Source organism: Arvicanthis niloticus, chromosome 20 (genome assembly GCF_011762505.2).
Source record: "Arvicanthis niloticus isolate mArvNil1 chromosome 20, mArvNil1.pat.X, whole genome shotgun sequence".
Lineage (NCBI taxonomy): Eukaryota > Metazoa > Chordata > Mammalia > Rodentia > Muridae > Arvicanthis > Arvicanthis niloticus.
The window spans coordinates 52,187,914-52,209,327 of record NC_047677.1 but is presented as its reverse complement, the minus strand read 5'-3'; the positions used below and the strand labels follow the sequence as shown (position 1 = coordinate 52,209,327).

At 37.5% G+C, this 21,414-nt stretch overlaps 1 protein-coding gene and 1 pseudogene across 3 annotated transcripts; both read left to right on the top strand.

The window, feature by feature from the left end:
* Window positions 1-2,176: 2,176 nt before the first annotated feature.
* LOC117724888 (olfactory receptor 10C1-like) lies at window positions 2,177-9,334 on the top strand. 3 transcript variants are annotated; one of them, XM_076916922.1, is made up of 3 exons: window positions 2,177-2,468; window positions 3,800-3,853; window positions 6,053-9,334. In XM_076916922.1, exon 3 carries the CDS (start codon window positions 6,345-6,347, stop codon window positions 7,335-7,337), a length of 993 nt encoding a protein of 330 aa, XP_076773037.1. In that variant the 5' UTR covers window positions 2,177-2,468; window positions 3,800-3,853; window positions 6,053-6,344; the 3' UTR covers window positions 7,338-9,334. The 3 variants fall into 3 exon arrangements, with proteins under 3 accessions (XP_076773037.1, XP_076773039.1, XP_076773038.1); XM_076916924.1 differs by lacking the exon at window positions 3,800-3,853 and having other exon boundaries at window positions 6,369-9,334; XM_076916923.1 differs by lacking the exon at window positions 3,800-3,853.
* A 6,555-nt stretch (window positions 9,335-15,889) lies between these two features.
* LOC117724973 (small nucleolar RNA SNORA17) lies at window positions 15,890-15,995 on the top strand (annotated as a pseudogene).
* The last annotated feature ends 5,419 nt before the right edge of the window (window positions 15,996-21,414 follow it).

Sequence of the window (21,414 nt, the reverse complement as noted above, 5' to 3'; positions counted from 1 at the left end):
CTTGAGGAAGGGTCTCCCGAGTATGGGAGTTTTCAGTGGTTGCTGGGTGCCGACTGAGCAAGCCATGATTGAGTAAGCCAGTAAGCAGCAGACCTCTATGGCCCCCTGCATCAATTCTTACTTCCAGATTCTTGCTTTGAGTTTCTTCCCTGACTTTCTTGGATGATGTACTGTCTAAAAATTGTAAGATGAAATAAACCTCCTTTCCCAAGTTGCTGATGATCATAGTGTTTGATTTTTAGCACCAGGAAACTAACTAAGGCAAAAAATATAAGCCAGGCAACCAACTGGATAACCGTCATGTCAAAACCAGATGCTGCAAACACTAATGCCTTGAGAAAGCCCAAAAAACAAACAAACAAACAAACAAACAAAACCTACATCTGCTTACTATTGAAATACAATATCAGCTCCAGAAGGAACTCTCTCAGCCTTGGCTTCCTCAAACAATTTGAGCCCGAGCTTCTTATCACAAGGCTTGATGAATTTCAGATACTACTCATTCTTAGATATTCTCAACTCAAGATTGTGGGGAGTATCACCCTGTCAGCCTAACAGAAGTTCCATGATTGATTTAAAATCAGTTATTCCTATGCAAGGTCCATCTCAGAATTTCCTCTCAGCAGTGCATTTATATGTTTGTGAAAAATTGTGAAAGTTAAACAGCTGAGTTTGTTGTGGGTTCTTACCCAGAATTAGCTGTTGCACAAATGTGGTCTCTGGGTGCTTAGAGGAGCTGGGGATAAGGCTCTCTGTGGTGGTGAGTATGGTTGGCATAAAACTTCCAGGAGACTGTATCAGAGGACAGCTTGTGAATTGAAATGGCAGGGCTAGTTTATAGAGCTGGAGACAGAGGCAAGGGGAGAAAAAAGGACAAGGGAGAAAATGCACCTAATTTACGTATGCAGACCTGATTGAAGACAGTCAAGTGTAAATGCACATCAATTCAAATACCAAAGGCAGGAACTTTCCAAGCCTATCAGTTAGACTGACTGCTGTCACATGATTTCTGAGAAGTGAGTTCTTCGATAGGGAAACAGAAGCCTAACTGGTGCTATCATTATCTGGCTTCAGTCTCTATGTGGTTGAGTATTCTCAAGGTTTATTTGGGTAGAGAGTGGCTCCACTCTTGCTATGTTATCAGGATAGTATCCAGGATATGGTCAGCATTCTATATTCCCTCATCTGGCTTTGCAACCCACATTTTTTGATGGATTATGTTAACCACTTAATACAGGATAAATAATAACCCTCAAACTCTTCCAAAAGATAGTAGAACACGGACCAACCCCTCTATTTCTGTTGCCCAAATCAGGTCAATAGTACCTGTTTTCATGAAGCCAAACAGACCTCTCAGGAGAATAAAACTGAAACCAACCTCACTCTAGCAAAGATTAAAGCAACAAATGCCTACCACACAAGGACTGAGTACAACAGTACAGTGGAACAATTTACACACTATGTGATTTTTCTCAGAAATCAAAAAGTGTATAATATCAGTGACAAATAATTATTATTGATGGTAAAAAAATTCATTTCATAAAATCCAAGATAATTTCATGATTTTTTTAAAAAAAACAAATGATAATTAGTAACAAAAAGAAATAATTAGCATCCACAGCAAACCCACAGTGTGATGAAACAGACTATGATGTGAATGAAAACTTTACTCAGCTATCACTAACAAGATAATAACATAATATTCATCACCTTAACTCAAAACTCAGAGTGCCTAGGCATGAACAAGAGCTATGGTTTATATGACTTTTTCTCCAGGAGACCATATGTTGGATCTTTGCCATCAGTCTGGCAATTTTTAATTCAGTAGAAAGATAATTAGCTTATTGTGATACTTTCTTGTCAGTGGAATGATTCAGATGTTCTATGATAGAACTATTTCTCAGGAGAAAGGGCTGTTGCAGAATTCAACACTTCTGCACAGAGCTATTGTCCTATCCATAAGGACTCTCAAGAGGGCAACAAGAAGCCTCCTGCCACTCACCAGTGAGAAGAGATCGTGAGTCTCTTGGGGAGAGTAAAAGGAAAAGGACTCAGAAGACAGAATTTTTGTATAATATGTTTATAGCTCATTGTTTTCCAGGAAAGGAGAAAATGCATATAATGGGAATAATAAAGTAAGTGGTGTGTGTGTGTGTGTGTGTGTGTGTGTGTGTGTGTGTGTGTGTGGAGAGAGAGAGAGAGAGAGAGAGAGAGAGAGAGAGAGAGAGAGAGAGAGAGATTGGACATTGCCTTGAAGGACACAATGCTCTCTCCTGAGAGAGGCAATCTTCTTGACATCAGGCATGGTTTCCCACTGTAACCAAAATTTTTCAGTACTATGTAGAGAATAAGATGGGGATGGTGTGTGTGTTCTGTGTATGTTGTAAGGAGAGGATAAACAGAAACCCAGGAGTGGCTAATCAGAAGTAGAAACTACCTTATCATCTCTTCGTATACTGTGATTTGAGGTAGGTGTCATAGTTAATTTTTCAAGATTAGGCTTGAGGAAAATGAATTAAAATAAATTAAAAGGATATTTGATAAAAAAGTTAAAAGGATATTTGATACTCAAAACATTTTCCATTTTTGTTATTCTAAGTAATTATTGTCTCTTCCTTTGAAGGCTGTTAAAGTTTATGCAGACTCCGGTATCTCTCTCCAAAAATAGCTGTGTATTGTGTTAATCACTTATTACATCATAAATTAAAATTCACTTATTTCTGTAATACTCAAGTTATACCGTACATTGTAATCTAGTCAAGTGATACCACAGTCTATTGTGTTGAGCTAAAGTGTCATTCAGCTGCATAAATGGTCCTAGGTGAGTGAATAGGAGGAACCTGGGAAGTCAGGGGTGAGCCTCCTAATAATGTTTTCCTGAGCAATCTATACAAGTTGTGTATGCTGTTATAGAATTTTAGAAATAGTTACTATATAATAGTAAAGATAAACACTTCCTGAGAATTTCTACATACAGACACTGCAGTGTTTCAGAAAATTTTCTAACAGTGTATGGTGGCCTTAAAAGATCAGATAAGGTACTCTGAATCCACCAGTGAACATTTCTAACCTTGTAACACCATGGAAAACGAAATTTTTTCATCTGCACCATTCACAAAGCAAAGCTATATAAAGTGTGCTTGACTTTTATCTTCAGGCCACATAAGGTATCATGGAAAGCCAAGACAATAAGATTTCAATGTCTTCTCATGTCATAATATTCTCTTGCATATATACAGTTGCCAATAAAAACACAGCTTGTAATATGAACCTTCAGAATCTGACCAGTGTTTCGTGCACACCTGAATTTTATAACCCTGAAAGTCTATGTATATACTAGAGCTGGTAGGAAACCAGTTCAAACAGCTCAACTAGAAAGGTGGTGAAGATTACATCAAGGAAATAGTGAACCCACAATTTAGGTCAAGAAAATGTAAGAAATGAGAGGCAAATGGGATATCTATACCAGAGGGCTATGATACTTGTTTCTCAAGAATCTTGTTACCCTTTCTGAGCAAGTCATTCTTATTACACAAATTTAAATGAAAATATAACATTTTGAGTCTCAAGCTGAGTTTCTAGAGAGAGGCAAGCTCTCTCTAACCAGAGAGCAACCTATACAGGATACAGAAACTACTAATGAAAGGCAAGGTGGTTAAAAAATACTTCAGGTTGAAAAATAGCCATTTTTCTGTGTTGGGTTTGGGAGGGTTATTTATTTGGGGTTTTGTTTTGTTTTGATTTAATACAGATAAATGTTTACAATACATTAAAATAAGTGTAAAATACATCACAATAGGATCCTCAACATTTCAGCAAATTTTTACAAGAGTCCAGTCCACTGAGATATCAAGTAAGTACAGAAAAACTTCTGCTTCATAGTTGTCAGAACTTTAAGTCAGTCCTGTGTTCTCTAAACTTAGATTTTTTTTAGAACTTTTGCATGAATGGATACATAGATAGATCAAATAGATACATCAAATAGATCCAATAAGCTAGTATATACAACTATATCTCCCCAAGATAAGAAAACTATGTATTGTTTTGGTTTTTTTGTTTTGTTTTGTTTTGTTTTGGGGGGAGTGGCTTCCATTATGCCCTATAGATAAACAATCAGTTAGTTAATAGGAAAAAATATGTATTATGGTGAGAAATTCCCCAAAATAGAATGTACACAAAGGTAAATTTACAGTAGCTGTGGGTAGACATACACACATGTTCATGTCATATGTAGCCGATAAGCATTCAGTACCTGATCAACTTAAGTGATTTGGGAAATTAACTAAATTGTCTCTGTAGCAACTTCATGGGGAACACTTTTTTTCCCCCTTAGTCCCTTTTATAAGTGACCAAATAGAGAAGCAGAGTGTGAACAAATCCTGTTACCCTGCATTGTTGTTAGTACTAACATTTTAACTCATATTCAATCCTCCCCTTGCTCTACTCTATTGTGCTTCACTATGTCTGTGTTTTTGCATGAATATACAGGCACATGCATGTACGTGATCTACATATATGTGTGTGTGTGTTATATATGTAACATGTTTATTTATAATTTGTAAATACTGATGCCCACATATGAATTTTGGGTCAACCATGAGCTGATCTACTCACATACAATGCAGCATAACCTGCTACATTTCATTATATCAGGTGAATAGGAAGACCTAAGACTGGTGATATCTCCTAGTCTATCCTTATCAGGAAAAATAGGGTGTATTCAGGTTTTTGGCAAGAAAACCCAAATTTCAGCAGACACATATACCCCACAAAACAGAAAAGGTAATTTCATTTGAAAGAAAAAGTTATCAGACTGGAAGAAAAACAAGTTCACTGTGTCTCCAATATTTGAGGGACATGAGACTAAACTTCAGAGGATATAATGGGCAGGGACAGGCAGAATACCTAAGGAGACAGAGTAAGCTAAACACTGGAACTTTTCATTACATGAGAACTCATGGACTGGTAAAGATGGTAAACATAATGATAAGAACATTGAAATCTATAATCAGTCTCTGTATAAGGCTACAATGTGAAACAAATGATAAGTAGTCACCACCAGAGTACTAAAAGCTAATTTAGCAGTTATAGTGTGAAAAACACAGTGTAACTGTAGGCAGAAGAGATGGATGATATCCAGAAAACAGACAAGGCTGTGCTGGGAATGAACAGTTTTTCACATAAACAACAAAGCAAGCATAGAGCATCTGCCCTATGCAAAAATGAGCAAAAAGGAATGAAGTGTATAGATACTATGTGTACAGAAATACAGGTAGTTTGATGGGATTGTAATGTAAGGTCTGTTGAGATGGAAGGCTAGGAAGAAATTTCTATCAAGCCAGGTACCATGTCTTGTTCTTAGAGTTCTAGCATTCAAGAGACTGAGGCAGAGGAATTAGGAATTTCAGATTGGCATGAACTACATACCAAGGCACCATCTCTTTTACTCTTTTTTTTCTTTATTTAACTCAATAGTCTGATTCATAGAATATCATGAACAATATTAAGAAAATAGAAACAATGCATAAGCAGTGATAGCCTCACTAAGAAAACATGTTCTATAAAGAGATAGGAACTACTAAGTTACAGAAATCAGCTGCCATGTTGAGGTTTGTGGCATGAAGGGCTATTGTGCTGTTTAATTGATCCTTCTCTCTCATGTCTCAGCTGATGCATCTTAAGAAGCTTTTCTGACCACCTTATTACTGCCCAGATATTCAGATGTACCTGCCTTTAATTCTATACATTAAAAACAGTAATCATTTATTTATTGATTGTTATTTGATTTTACTTTCCCTTCAAAATTATGAGTCGAGGAAATGATATTTTTAATGTGTGGATCTGAATATTAGCAATAGCAGTCACAGAATAATCTGGGCCCAATACACATAGAGAATGGTTGAAGAGATTGTATCTGAGGCAACAGAGAAGCATAGAGATGAGTGGGTGGATCAGTTTTTCTTCGTAACATTGATAACTAGTTAATGAGAAAAATGTGTAAAGAATTGAGATACAATTAATGTTTTTCCTTTTTTTTTTATTTGAATGATAGCTTACACAACATGTGAAGCTGAATTAGACCTCTTCTGCCTGAGCTTCATTAGTGCCAGGACTACAAGTTTCCACCATCTTCTGTAAATACTTGTACACCTTGCTCAATGTTCAGTACACTTTGGAAAACTCCCCTGATGTTAACAGAGAAAGTATTAGATATGAAAATCTGTGAGATAAATCATTTCTAAACTTTGATTTTATAACTGCAGAGAAAGATTCTATCTCTGATGTAACTGAAGCTCTAAAAGTATTAAAAGGATTAATCTCCCTCATCTGCAAGAATCTTTCTAATGACTTACTTTTCTGTCTTCCAGGAGATGAATGTCAACTGCTCTCTGTGGCAGGAGAACAGCTTATCTGTTAAACGTTTTGCATTTGCTAAGTTCTCTGAGGTCCCTGGAGAATGCTTTCTTCTGTTCACCATCATCCTTTTCATGTTCTTAGTATCACTGACAGGAAATGCACTCATAACCCTTGCCATCTGTACCAGTCCAGCCCTACACACTCCTATGTACTTCTTTCTGGCCAACTTGTCTCTCCTGGAAATTGGCTACACTTGCTCTGTCATACCCAAGATGCTGCAGAGCCTTGTGAGTGAGGCTCGAGGGATCTCTCGGGAGGGATGTGCCACACAAATGTTTTTCTTCACACTTTTTGGTATAACTGAGTGCTGCCTATTGGCAGCCATGGCCTTTGATCACTGCATGGCCATATGCTCCCCACTCCACTATGCAACCCGAATGAGTCCTGGGGTATGTGCCCAGTTGGCAATAGTTTCATGGGGAACAGGTTGCATTGTAGGGTTGGGACAAACCAATTTTATTTTCTCCTTAAACTTCTGTGGACCCTGTGAGATAGACCACTTCTTCTGTGACCTTCCACCTGTCCTAGCACTTGCCTGTGGAGATACATCACAAAATGAGGCTGCCATCTTTGTGGTAGCAGTCCTCTGTATATCTAGTCCATTTTTACTGATCATTTATTCCTATGTCAGAATTCTGGTTGCAGTGCTGATGATGCCTTCACCTGAGGGGCGCCATAAAGCTCTGTCCACCTGTTCCTCCCACCTACTTGTAGTTACACTCTTCTATGGCTCAGGATCTATTAATTACTTGAGGCCCAAGTCTAGCCACTCACCAGGAATTGATAAACTCCTGGGCCTCTTCTATACAGCAGTGACATCAATGCTGAACCCCATCATCTATAGTTTAAGGAACAAGGAAGTAAAGGGAGCACTGAGAAGAACTTTGGGCCTGAAGAAAGTTCTGATAATGAATAGGTAACTGAGGATCCTGAAATGCTCTTTTGAAGAGGTATAGAGTCTGTCAAAGTAAGCAAACAAAACCACTGTTCTCTATCTAGTTGTCTTAAAACAATCTTTAAGAAATATAACTTTGTTTTAGAGTATTTTCTTTACTTGGCACTGTTTTTAACTGCAAATAATGGGAAACTATGATTGCTACTAAATAACTTTAGTAGGTTCAGCCAGTACTTAAATATTTTCATCTGCGCAGAGTTTCAATCACATGCTAATATCTCAGGAGCCTTGAAAATTCTCTGTGTCCACTCTTAGTCATTGTCCATCCCCTGATATACCTGTTACCTCTTCACTCTACACAGATTCTCAAAACATGGCACTTAATGTCTTCATAGCTCTATGAAGCAGGGTATTTCTTCTCATAAAAGTCTTTAAATTCTTCAAATGTATTATATACACATGTAATGTAGAATTACATAGTTCTTTTGTGGATTCTGTTTATAGAACATGTAAACATTCCAATAAAGCAAACTGTCAACTTTTGAACATATATGCTACAAACCATTAAAGAAAAAGCATGAGAAGTAATTGTTAGCATTTTCTAACATGTAAATGATTTTAAAGGAAATATTAGTGCTATTACAGGAGAAAAAACAAAGTTAAGCAAAAAATTATTGGTATAGTTGCAAGATTTCTCTAAAATGTATAAATTTATGTATGTGCAGATGAATCAATTTATATTCATAGACCTTCCAACAAATTACTTCTAAGTGATCTCAGCTTGTTATGCTACAATTCCATATTCCTCAGCACATGTGAACCCATTGCATTGGACTGGAGCAGCTTAGTAGTTCTCAGGGCAGTGAATTGTTAGTCTTTGCTCTGTGTACCATTAAGTCAGTCCACATTCCAGGCTTTGGGTACCCAGGGCCTAGAATTTTTGGCACAGGACTAGTTTCTCCTTCCCTATATGATTTCTAGCAGGGTAGCAGAAAAGAACTCTACCCAGGTCATTCTCAACATCATAGTCTCAGACACACACGACACACACACACACACACACACACACAGACACACCACATGGAAGAGCTTTCAGTGATCAAATTTGAAGCAATTTGAGCACCAAAACAATAGAAGTTATTATAATACACAAAATAAACTTAGAATCTTGAGTCTCTATGTGTATAATGAAACAAAATTAAAATTGCAATTAAGTGTGCCGAAAGTTTGGAAGAAATAAAAAATAATTACCATTACACTAAAACTACAATACTGTTGTAGGCATGATTCACCCAAACAGAAGGACAATAATTATCTACTCCTCAGACTCATTGTTCTGAGCCTACTTACATGCACTAAGGATCACTAAGGCCAATGTGTTGGGAAAAATTCACTGAGATGCTGAAACTATGCCTGAAGTTTTGAAGAGATGCAGAATTTTTCATAGTCTTTAAGTATTTCTCTTATAATTTCTATTACTTTAAAAGGAACTACAAAAGAAAAATACTTTAAGATCTTTTTAATAACAAATGGAAAATAGTTTAAAATAATTTAATTGCTCTTTAACCAGGTGTGATTACAATGCTAGGCCTCAAATGCTGAACTGAGATAAGCAAAGCAAGAAACACTTTTTGGTATTTGTGCTAAATATATACAACCTCAACTCAAAAGAGAGAAATCATTAGACAAATCCAAGTTGAGAGACATCCTAGCAAAATAAGTATTTATTTTTCTTCAAAGAAGATAAAAATACTAATGAACTATCACAGACTAGACTAAATTAAGATATATAATAACTAAATGTCAACCTCATTTCTGGATTGGATACTGGAATAGAAGGTATACAATACTAGAAACATTGCTGTCATAATTAGACCAAAAATGGTACTTGTAATATTTTATTTTTCCAATTTCCTGATTTTGATAATTAGCCATTAGATTATGAAATATAAAATTTAGGAATTGGGGTAAGATGTAAAACATTAGGACTGTTTCCTATAAATTAAATCTGACTTTCCTATACAGTTTTATTTCTGCTTTTATTTATTTATTTATTTATTTATTTATTTATTTCCCAAATGCTGTCCCCCTCCCTCCCTGTCCTCCCTCACAGAGTTCCTCCCCCCATCCCCTTCTCCTGATTTCTTCTTTCAAAAAGACATAGTGAAATGGCATCCTCAAGTAATTATGAGGCATGATTAGTTCCTGATTAGCTGTTCATTTGGCCAATTTGAAAAACTACAACATTGATAGTACAGACATCAGGAAATAGCTTCAAAAATGATTTTCAAAAATGAAATATCCTCCAGCTACCAGCTTGTCAAAACTAAAAGAATCCCTTCTTACTCAACATATCATTTCATGTTATAAACAAGAAAGTTAAGGAAAGATTCTTCTCCCCAAGAAAACTCATGTGCATATGGAAAATATAAAGCATTGTAAGAGCAAGACTATCCTTGTAACATACATAGAGAAAAATGATCAGACAAAGCCAAAACCAAATAGGAACCTGCCTTGATTCAACTTTAGAGAACCAATAGGACAAAGCCTGAGCTCCTGTGGTGTGTTCTGCATGAGTTTATGAAATAATACCCACAAAAGGAAACATGCAAAAACCAACAAACTAAACACAAGCTGCAATATTTATAAAAGCTTAACAAGTATGTGGAAAGTATTATTTTTCAGTTATGTGTGGGTATATTAGTGTTTATGAATTTGTATATTTATTGCATTTTAAGATTTTAAGTAGCCGGGCGGTGGTGGCGCATGCCTTTAATCCCAGCACTTGGGAGGCAGAGGCAGGCTGCTTTCTGAGTTCGAGGCCAGCCTGGTCTACCGAGTGAGTTCCAGGACAGCCAAGGCTATACAGAGAAACCCTGTCTTGAAAAACAAACAAACAAACAAAAAAAGATTTTAAGTAATTCAGGTGATCATATCACTTTTCATGTATTTTATTGCATCATAGAACAATAAAATGTTTATTTGATTATGATTATCATTATATTAATGTAAATTAAATTATGTGAACCAAGAACTGCCATTCTATTTGTATAGTTTTTGTTTAATATGTATGAGTGTTTTAGCTGCATGTATATCTGTGTACCACATGCATGCCTAGTGCCCAGGAGGCTGAAGAGGGTGTCAGATCCCCTGGGACTAAAATTACAACCAGTTGTGAGCTGTCACATGGGAGCTGGGAATTGGTCCCAGGTTCTTTGGAAGAATAGACAGTGCTCTTAATCACTAAGCCATTTCTTCATCTCAGGTAAATGCCAGTTTTATAAATATAGTGCTTAAGATGACCTATCTTCTGCATAGACCACTTTTTTTCTCTAATATGATAATTTAATATTAAACACACATACAACTGCTTCTTATCTTCAGGTAGACTTAGTTATTTTGATATTTATTTAGCATTTATTTATTATTTTATTTATTCACTTTACATCCTGCACACTGCCCCCCTCCAGTTCACCCCTCCCACAATCATTCTCCCACTCCTTCTCCTCTGAGCAGGTTGGGATCCCAAGGGTATTCCCTCACCTTGCACATCAAGTCTCTGTGATGTTAATCACATCCTTTGTTACTGAGGCCAGACAAAGCATCCTAGACAGACAGGGGTAGGGAGGTAGGGGACATATTCAGGAAGAAACAGGGAGCTGAGATAAGGGAGATGCCCAAGAATCAATGGGGGGTTTCTTAGCTGTGACTCACAACATTGCTGATATGGAACCTGAAGAGTCCATCTCTTGTAGCCAGGCAGAAACCCTAATGGAACAATAGGGATACCAACTTTTGACCCAAAATTTATTTTGTCCGCAGAAATGCAGTGACAGGGGATGGAGAAGAGAGTGAAGGAACTGCCAACCTAAAACCAGCCCAACTTGAGACCCATTCCATGGACAAACGCCAATCCCTGACACTATTGATGACACTGTTATGCTTGCAAACAGGAGTCTAGCATGGCTTCCCTATGAGAGGTTCCACTCAGCAGCTGACTCAGACAGATGCAGACACTCATAGCCAAACCATGGATGGAGCTTGGGGACTATTATGGAAGAACAGAAGGAAAAGGATTGTGGCCTATAAGGGGATAGGAGCTCCATAGGAAGACCACAGAGTCAACTAACTTGAACCATTGGGGCTCTCAGAGACTGAACCACCAATTAAAGAACATACATAGGTTGGACCTGGGTCTCCCAACACCTATGTAGCAGATGTGCAAGTTTGTCTTTATGTGGGTCCTGAACAACTGAAGTAGAGGCCATCTCAAAACTTGTCTGTAGATGAGATATCTGTGTCTTTTTAAAATTTGTTTATTTATTTACTCACTTTATACCCCAATATCAGGGTTCCTTCTTCTCCCAGTACCCACTTCCAAAGGTCCTCCCTCACTTCCTCCTCCCTTTCTCATCTGAAAAGAGGAACCTCCCCTCTGGGTATCATAACCCCTTCCTCCTCCTAGCACTTCAGTAACTACAAGACTTAGTGGAACCTCTCTCACTGAAGCCAGACAAGGCAACCCATTTAGGGAACAGAGTCCACAGACAGGCAACAGATTCAGGGAAAGTCACCGCTCACTGTTGGAGGACCTGCATAAAGACAAAACTTCACATTTACGACATATGTCCTGGGGTCTTAGGTCCAGTCCATGTTCACTCCTTGGTTGGTGGTTCAGTCTCTGGGAGCCCCTAAAGGTCCAGTTTGGTTGATTCTATTGGTGTTCCTATAGAGTCCCTAATCTCATCTGGGCCTCATTTCTTCCCGTGTCTCTTCCAAAAGACTCCCCAAGCTTCAGCTAATGTTTGGTTGTGGATATCTACATTTGTTTCTGTCAGTTGTTGGGTGGAGCCACTCAGAGGACAGTTATGCTAGGATCCTGTCTGAAAGCATAACAGAGTATCTTTAATAGTGTCAGGGATTTGTGCTTGCCCATGGGATAGGTCTCAATTTGGGCCAGTCATTGGTTAGCCATCCTTCCATCTCTGCTATATCTTTGTCTTTGCAGATCTTATAGGCAGGGCACATTTTGGGTTGAAGGTTTTGTGTGTGGGTTGCTGTCCTTATCTCTTCACTAGGAGTCATGCCTGGCTGCAGAAAGTGGCCAATTAAGGATCCATATCCCCCCACCGCTAGGGTTTTCTGCTAGAGTCACCCCCATAGACTCCCTGGGGCCTGCCCTGTCCCAGGTCTCTGGCACACCCCACACTTCTGATTTCCATTCTCTCTCCCCTGTTTTCCCTACACCTGATCCCCTAAAGCCAACTCCCTTCCCTATTTCCCCTCCCATTGAGTTCTCTCCCTCCATCCATCTCAATATCTATTTTGCTAAATGCATTTTAAAATCAGTATTCAGGAAATAGTATTATTTAAGTACTTAATATCAATAAAAATATAGGAAGTATTTCATAAGTAATTATGGTAGATATTTAGGCAAAATATGAACATATTAAATTTTAAAGAGGCCCAAATTACTACATATATTGTTAGAAGAGAGCCTGTCTTTATTATATTCAACACGAAGAAAAACCATTTATACATTCTATTAAATTATATCATAAAGGGATGTGTTAAATGAGTGACACATATCACACAATTTTATTATTTTTAAAGTTCTATTTATTGCAAACATTTACACATTGAAAATTATGAATGCTTAAACTTGTGTGATTGTACTTTGTTGTATATGCAAATTGTAGAACAGAAAACACAAAATGTATATGATAGATTCATATAAACACACAATTGATATAAATTGCATTAAATCTGAAGATTGCTTTTGATAGAATGGCTCTTTCAGAATACTAATCCTACCAATCCATGAGCATGAAAGTTCTTTTTGTCTCCTAGTAGTTTCTTCAATTTCTTCAGTGTCCTAAACTTTCACTGTAGAAATATTTCACTTTTTTAGATTTATTCCAGAATATTTTTAAGACTATTGTGAATGGTATTTTCCATTATTTCTTCCTCAGTATATTTGCCATCTGTGTAGAAGAAGAATACTAATTTTTACGTGTTAATTTTGCATCCTGCTCCTTGGATGCATGTTTATCAGGTGTAAAAGTTTTCTGGTAGAGTTTTTAGAATGTTTTATATCTCAAATAATATCGTCTGTAAATAAAAATAGTTTGAATTCTTCCTTTCTTACATATATAGCTTTGATGGCTTTCATTTGTTCTATTGATCTTGATACAATTTCAAACACTACTTTAAACCGAAATTGAGAAAATGGACATACTTATTCCTGATTTAAGTAGAAAGGATTTGAAGGTTTTTTTTTTTTTTTTCTGTTTAGGGTTATGTTGATATGATAATTGGTAATAGGCTATTGGTAATTGATAGCTTCTGGGAATGGGAAATTTAGTTTTCTTTCAGAATGTGGCCCCTTGTAGATGAAACATGCTCCAATGGATTATGACATACCCCAGGGTATACAGCAGCACAAACTGGACTGGGTAGGTTTTAAAAACATGAGGTCACAAACTTAGGTGAGTATGGACTTGGGAGTAGATATGGGAAGAACTGAAAGAAACTGAATATGATCAAACTGCAATGTATGAAATCTCAAAGAATTAATAAAATTATGTATCAGAAATACATATAAAACATGTGCCAAGCTGTCTAAAGATGTTCATTTGTGCAATCATGTGAACTGAAAAGTTCATATATGAAAAGACATAGATTATGTGAAATTAATAAAATATAAACATACACCAAAATATATACCAAGTAGACAAGATTTTGAGGCAGATCTAAGAAAATGATTTTGGAAGCAAGTACAGGATATTAACCATAATTGTAAAAAGTAATGGTTATATATGATTCTCAATGTTGTTCTCTTAGTATTAGTAATACTAATTTTAGTATTTAGTAATTAATTACTGGAGGTGCATGGTATAATAACATTGAGGGAATATGAATGAATTTTCTGTGAGTCACATGTTTGTCTGGTAAATAGTTTTGTCCAGGAAGGTCCAATTCATAGTTCTCAATATGCAAGTTATTTTGCCTGTAAAATTTTAAATGCAACAGACTTTAACATTTTTTTTGTTAAATTTTAACAACAGACAAACATCTGCTAAAGACGGTAATCAGTTTTACACAACTAATAATAAAGTACTATGTTATGTGATAGATGATAATAGATAGATAGATAGATAGATAGATAGATAGATAGATAGATAGATAGATAGATAGAGCAAGCATTATAAAGAGAATAAAGAGAAGCCAGTTCTGGATTTCCTCACCTTTTAAACAAATTTCCTTTTACTTCTTTTAAGACATGAGAAAGAATTGCCAACTTTCCAGAAAAGCAATTCAGCTAGTCTGTGTGAAGATGGTTAGCTTATGCATAATTACACACACACACACACACACACACACACACACACACGCATGCATGCACGCATGCAATCACACACTTCTGCTTTCTGCTTCCTCTCCTGGAGTGTCCAGGTGCATAACAGGCAGGAAAGAATGAAGTGGAGCCAGGAACCAGTAGGTCAGCAGGATACTGATCTGGCTGCAAGTGAGTTAGGGGTACTTCTCCAAGGATTTCTGTGTTACGGCAATTTTAGAAAGTATTCAGTGAAACAGCTTGTACATATATTTTATAAAGGGTGAACAAAGGACTATACAAACTGTGGAGAGAGAGAAAGAGAGAGAGAGAGAGGCATTCTAGGTGCTTTCTGGGAAGGATTTTATAAGAAGAAAGAGAGTTGAAACCTTGATTTCACCAAGAATTATGTGACATTCCTCAGATAGAGGATGTGGGTGTTAGGCAGATAAGAAAAATAAAAGCACCACTGGGAAACATAGTTCCCCATTTGTGCCAAGTTCAGGGAGACTTGGTAGACAATGTCCTTAACAGCAGGGTTTCCCAACATCTCCCTCTATTTTATTTTACAATGGAGAGGTATCATCACAGGCTTTGAGAGCCTTATAACCTGTATTTGCGGAGTCCATGGTCTGATAGTGGACCATAACCTAGTTGCTGGTAATTCTGACAATGGTATTAACCTGTCGTTGGAGAAATTGTATAAGCAAGGAGCAGGAATCAAAGTAAAACACAACTTAATCAGATGGCTAATAAGGTGTAGGAGCTCAGATAACAAGGGGTTATTGAACTAATTTAATTGCTCATTTGGTTGAAATCTCAAAAGCAAGTCTGTATGAAGTTTTTTAAGGGTATTAACATTGGTCTCAAATAATATTTGATTTATTTACATAGACACAACATTCTTTTTCAATACTATGTAAGCTCCTGCCATGTTGACACAGGGGGTGAGATTTTATTGTAAATGCATCCCTAAAATAATTGGAGATTAGTTAAAATCTCAAAAAGATTCTACACTTCCATTCTTCATTGTACATTTGTGCTGAGGATAATATATTAGCACTGGATTGATGTGCATAATCATATTACATCATTCACCCTCCTCCAACAAAGGTACTATTAAAAATATCAAAACTATTTTCATACTTTTCTAAAGTTTATTTTAAGGTATAAGTACTTATTACTGAGACTATACTTTGTGTATATGTAAGTCTATAAATATGCTTATGAAAGTTAAAATATCTACCCCTAGAATCATTGCAGGTTTGACTGCTGTGTCACATGTGCATCCGAAGGTGGCAAAGAGGAGAAACCTACAAACATCTGGATGATTAGTAGTCTAACATTCCTAGAAAAAAAAAAAGAGCCTAAGAAAATCACCAGACAAGTGCCATGGGTCCTGGTTAGGGAGCTAGCCTGAGATGACTACCAGTCTGCTGCCTTGCAGGCCTGATCAGGGGCAGATCATGCCCCAGAAGACCCATTGCAGGAGCCATAGGCACAAGCAGGGCATACCAATCCTGAGATCACTCCTGAGATGACCACAGATACTCAGAGACCCCAGGTGCCACTAAAAGGAGCAAGTAAGTGGTAGAGAAATAGAAAAGAAAAAAATACAAGGATGTGGGCACAATAAAAAGAGGCAGAATTGGAAACTCAAGGGTAGTGAGGAACAGTCTGATGTGAGTAGACAGTAATGCCACCTGGGACCATGGTAGGTTTCCGGCCTGTGCTGCCACCAGGGTCCATGTCTTGGTCTATGGTTCTGCTGCATCAGGGATCTCATATCACCAAAGACCAGATGATCTCTGTGGTCTGGGCTGCCACCCTGAGACATGTTGATACTTGAGGGCTGTGCAGAACTGGCCCCACCCTTCACCTGGATATCTTGGGAAAGCTGGCCATAGAGGCATGAAAACAAGAGGGCTGTACATACCCCTCACCTGTTGCAGCACTCAGGAGAACAGGCCCTGCACCTAACCTGGGCAGCACAGTAGAGCTGTCCTTAATGTGTGGGTTCCCAGTGAGCTGGCCCCAAGCAAGTGTGGGAGAGCCAGCACTGCCTCTTATCCAAAGTGTTGTGGCATTTATAAGGGAGAGATCTCTCCCCTCCCTTTTACCTTCTTCACCTGCAGTGGATGGGAGAGCTGACTCCAATAAGGTCATGAAAACAGGAGAGCTGTCCCTGTCACTCTCCTGTTGCAGTACTCAGATAGCAGACCTTACACCTTGCCTGCTGACCCTGGTTGCAGGGGCTGTTGGTGAGCTGGTTCTGAGGGGATCAGAGCAGGAAAGCCAGTGAGCTAACTAGCTCAGATACTTCTCAGACCCAGATCCAGGACTTTGAATTGGCCCACTTCAATATCTATCCCATTGATGAACTGCTGGGTTCATGAACGGGCCAAAGCTACATATTCAATCTCCATAACACAGGGCAACAACAGGATATCCAAGAGGTGTCTCCCAGTGAGGTTTCAGTATTGATGCAGTAGCAGAAGCCAGAGAATTCATACCAGACCAATAAGTCATTGCAATGCACATTAGCAAGAAATGTGGACAAAAGGGTATTGAAGTGAAAACTTCTAGTTTCTTTGGAAAGTTAGTTATGTCAAAATGATGTTTTGCTGGGGCACACAGGTGAAAGACTGTTTAGCTAAAGCATGTGAAAAGAATTTTTTCCCTGAACCAGACACAGATGAAAGGATGTTTTGATACAGCAAACACACGAAAGGAATCTCTTGGCTCAGTGGAATAGGAAATACTTTTTTTTTTTTTTTTGGTTTTTCGAGACAGGGTTTCTCTGTGTAGCCCTGGCTGTCCTGGAGCTCACTCTGTAGACCAGGCAGGCTGGCCTCGAACTCAGAAATCCACCTGCCTCTGCCTCCCAAGTGCTGGGATTAAAGGCGTTCGCCACCACCGCCCGGCAGGAAATACTCTTATCCAAGGAACATACATGTGGCTACCTGTGGCTCCACCATTTCTTCTGTGAGGCTCCCTCCATGATCAAGCTTGCCTGTGTGGACATTCACTCCAATGAGGCCCAAGTCGTTGAAACCTCATTGGTCTTGCTTCTCTTGCCCTTAGCACTGATACTGACGTCCTATGGACATACAGCCAAGGCAGTTATTAGAATCAAGTCATCCCAGGCTTGGCGTAGAGCCCTGGGCACATGTGGGTTCCACTTGATGGTTGTGTCTCTCTTTTACGGGAGCATCACAGCCATCTACATCCAGCCAAACAGTTCATATGCCCACACCCATGGGAAGTTCATCTCTCTCTTTTACACTGTTATAACCCCAACCCTTAATCCCCTCATCTACACACGGAGAAATAAGCAGATGAAAGGGACGGTTCTTCAATAGAGCCTCTGGAGTGTGCAAATGAAGCAGAGCCCATGGTGACAGGACTTTATGACAAGACGATCCTGAATATATTCTCATACAATCTGCACTGGAGTCATCTTGGCCTATGAAGTTCACTATATGTTTTGCCAGTGTTGCAATGAATTAGACCTCAGACCTGTCTTCTTGGTCTCTTCCCAAGTAATTTGGGGGCCCAGGAAAGGCCACATTTCCCCACATCCCTGGATGTCAGAGATTCTTCTGTTTCTCATACTTTCCTGATTGTCCCTTCCCTACTTTCTTTTTCTCCTTTGTATATGAGCTCACAAACATTGCCATAATGGTCTATATCATGTCCCTCTAATAATCAAAGAAAGCAGCTTTTCCCATGTTTACAGCAAACACCACCATTAATATAGCAGAAAACATTGGAGAAGTTAAACTACAAACTTGGGATTCCACTATTTCTTTTCTGAGCTTGTGCATGTTTGAGTCAAATTTTCATTGAGTTATGATTTAAAAAGTAACATTCATCATTATAACCAACATATTTCATACTAAATGATAAATAGTATGTTTTCAAACTTATATTTTTATGATTATAATGTTGATATACTCAGGCTTACTATGTTTGATTATATCAACTAATATTTCTTACCTAGTTTTTAGTTTTTTATTTACTTGCATCCATATATAAATGAAAAAAATCAATTCCTTAAAACTGTGACCAAAATGAAGTAATCTTTATTATGTATCTCTGATATATGTATATGTATGTGATGATGATTCTGGAGAGATGGCTAAAAGCACTAGCTGCCCTTCCAGAGGTCCTAAATTTAGTTTCCTGCAACCACATGATGGCTCATAACCTTCTTTAATGAGATCTGGTGCCCTCTTCTGGTGTGTAAGCATATGTGCAAGCAGAACTTTGTATACGTAATAAATAATTTTTTTAATGTGATTCTTATCATTCAGTTTTATTAAATTATTTCTTTTATCTTTTGAGATTACAATTACATTGTTTTCTCCTCTAAACTCTCCCATATGTTCTTCCTTGTTCAGTGTTGTGTGGTTTAAATATGCTTGGCCCAAGGAGTGGCACTATTAGGAGATTGGAATTGGTGTGGCCTTGTTGGAGGAAGTGTGCCACTGTGGGGGTGGGCTTTAAGAACCTCCTCCTAGCTGGCTGGAAGACAGTCCTCTCCTGACTGCCTTTGGATTAAGATATATAACTCTCAGCCTCTTCTCCAGCACCATGCCTGCCTGGATGCTGCTATGCTTCCTCTATTATAATAACAAACTAAATAAACCTCTGAATGTGTGAACCAACCCCAATTAGATGTTTGCCTTTATAAGAGTTACCTTGATCATAGTTTCTTTTCACAGCAATGGAACCCCTAACTGAAAAAATTGTGTTCTACTTGATTTTAATGTAGGCAGTCCTTCCAAGACAGATGCTCTGTGTGTGGAAATAAATAGCATAAATAGGAAAGATCGGGGTTTTGACTGCTTCATTTCTATCATGAGTCTAACTTTATGCTGTATTGCAATAGTTAGAAAATGCTCAGCAAGGAGTTAGTATGTAACAGGTATCATTGATAAACTGTTTTTCATCCTAACAAAACTCATACTGTCAAGAAGAGGACATAGCCTTGATGGACATATAAATGTTTTCCATAGATAAAGTATGCAAGCAGTTACTAGTCATTACTGATGCCTTACTCAATCCATATTAATCTGTTTTATTATAATAATAAATAATTTGTAATAACCAAACAGATTAGAATTTATCCATCTTAAATAAATTTGTTAGATGTTTTATGTAAATGTGTATGTTTATAAAAGTTTGCTTTGATGGGCTTGACTCAGTGAAATCTAATGGTGGTGACTTATTTGTAGCATTATGTTTGATTTCCATGATTTCTAATTTACAGATTGTGAGGAAGATGTATTCCTCACATTGACATGAACTCCAACTCTAAAAGACATTCTCACAAAACGACATGGGTTATCCCTATATTTAGTCACCTAGTTCATACCAAACCCCATTGTGGAAGTTGCTCACCCAGTATAGCTATAACACTTACTTAAAGTTATTCCTGAAAAGATATACTAGCACGATCCAGTTTTCACCTTACAGTTACCTACTTTATGCTTTTTCTTATAATTAGTCTTATACTTATGAGTTATATGTTTCTCTATTTTCTTTTGCTACCTGTTTGCAAATTTTTGGTATCCATGCATAGTCCCTTATATTAAACTCAATCAATAATAATTTTATTTAATACAAAATAAAGTTGTAATCTTTCACCATTTAAAATTGTGTTTAGAAAAAAATGAAGGTAAAGAATGACTAATCAAAATATCAACCATTTATCATTCAATCAATAAAAGTTTAAAAACCACAGTAGGTATATCACTACAAGCATTTAGAATATGCATGAATTGCCCATATTAATACATGATATTCCATGAAATATATTACAAATAAGAAAACAACTTAAGCCAAAATACATATACAATTAAGTTTACTAACTCTTGGGTGTTTGAGAAATTAGTAGTATATGATGTATTTTCCATTGGCTATTATTACTTTGCAGATGATGTAACTGCAAATGTACGCAAACAGAAGAAACTTGTTCTCGAGTTAGGAATATCTCAATGTGCTGAAGAACAGAGGACACATTTTTGAAGAGTGGAAGTCAAGTCCTTCACTTCTATTGATAAAGGTCAGAATTGATCATACATGGCACCTCACTCTTTTATAACTGTAATTATACAAACTTCTCTTGAATAATTCTATTGATTCATCTTCATAGTGATCCACATGAGTGGCTAAAAATGAGATCTGATCAAACATGATCTACTAAAACAGAAGTGTTAATTGTCATTCTCTTGAAAGATATAAATGTTGAAATAAATAAATACTACTATAAATATTTAAGAATGTTTAGAGCCAGAAAGTAGTTGAGGACAGAGAATACATAAGCAAACTTCTGTAAGACGAGAAATGAATGAGAGGCAGTGAAACACACTTAAAAGGGGTGGGAGACGGCAGGTAACTGCCTTAAGATAATTAGGGCAGGGAAAGGGACACAAGTAAGAATAAAGGAACTGGTACCACAGGATCCTAAGAACAGAAGAGAAAGATAAAAACCATGTTAGAAGGCAGAGTGTGTTATGAAACTAAAATCACAACTTAAAACTTTATCTAAAACATGGATAGTCTCCAGGTCCACACACCCAGATAAGAGTTCTATGATGTCACAACATTTGCAAGCAAAACTTGCCCTTGAAAGCATGGGGTCTGAAGCCTGTAGAACTCCTATACCCACCCTGCTAGGTTTAACTGATTTTCTGTCAGTCAAGACTCTCCTAGAAAAAGCATGCAGCTTTAACTTGAGTGTTTCCTCATTCTGCTCCCA

What these genes read in the sequence shown, in the direction of transcription:
- LOC117724888 (XM_076916923.1), top strand. Translation starts at nt 6,345, where the DNA reads ATGACTTACTTTTCTGTCTTCCAGGAGATGAATGTCAACTGCTCTCTG.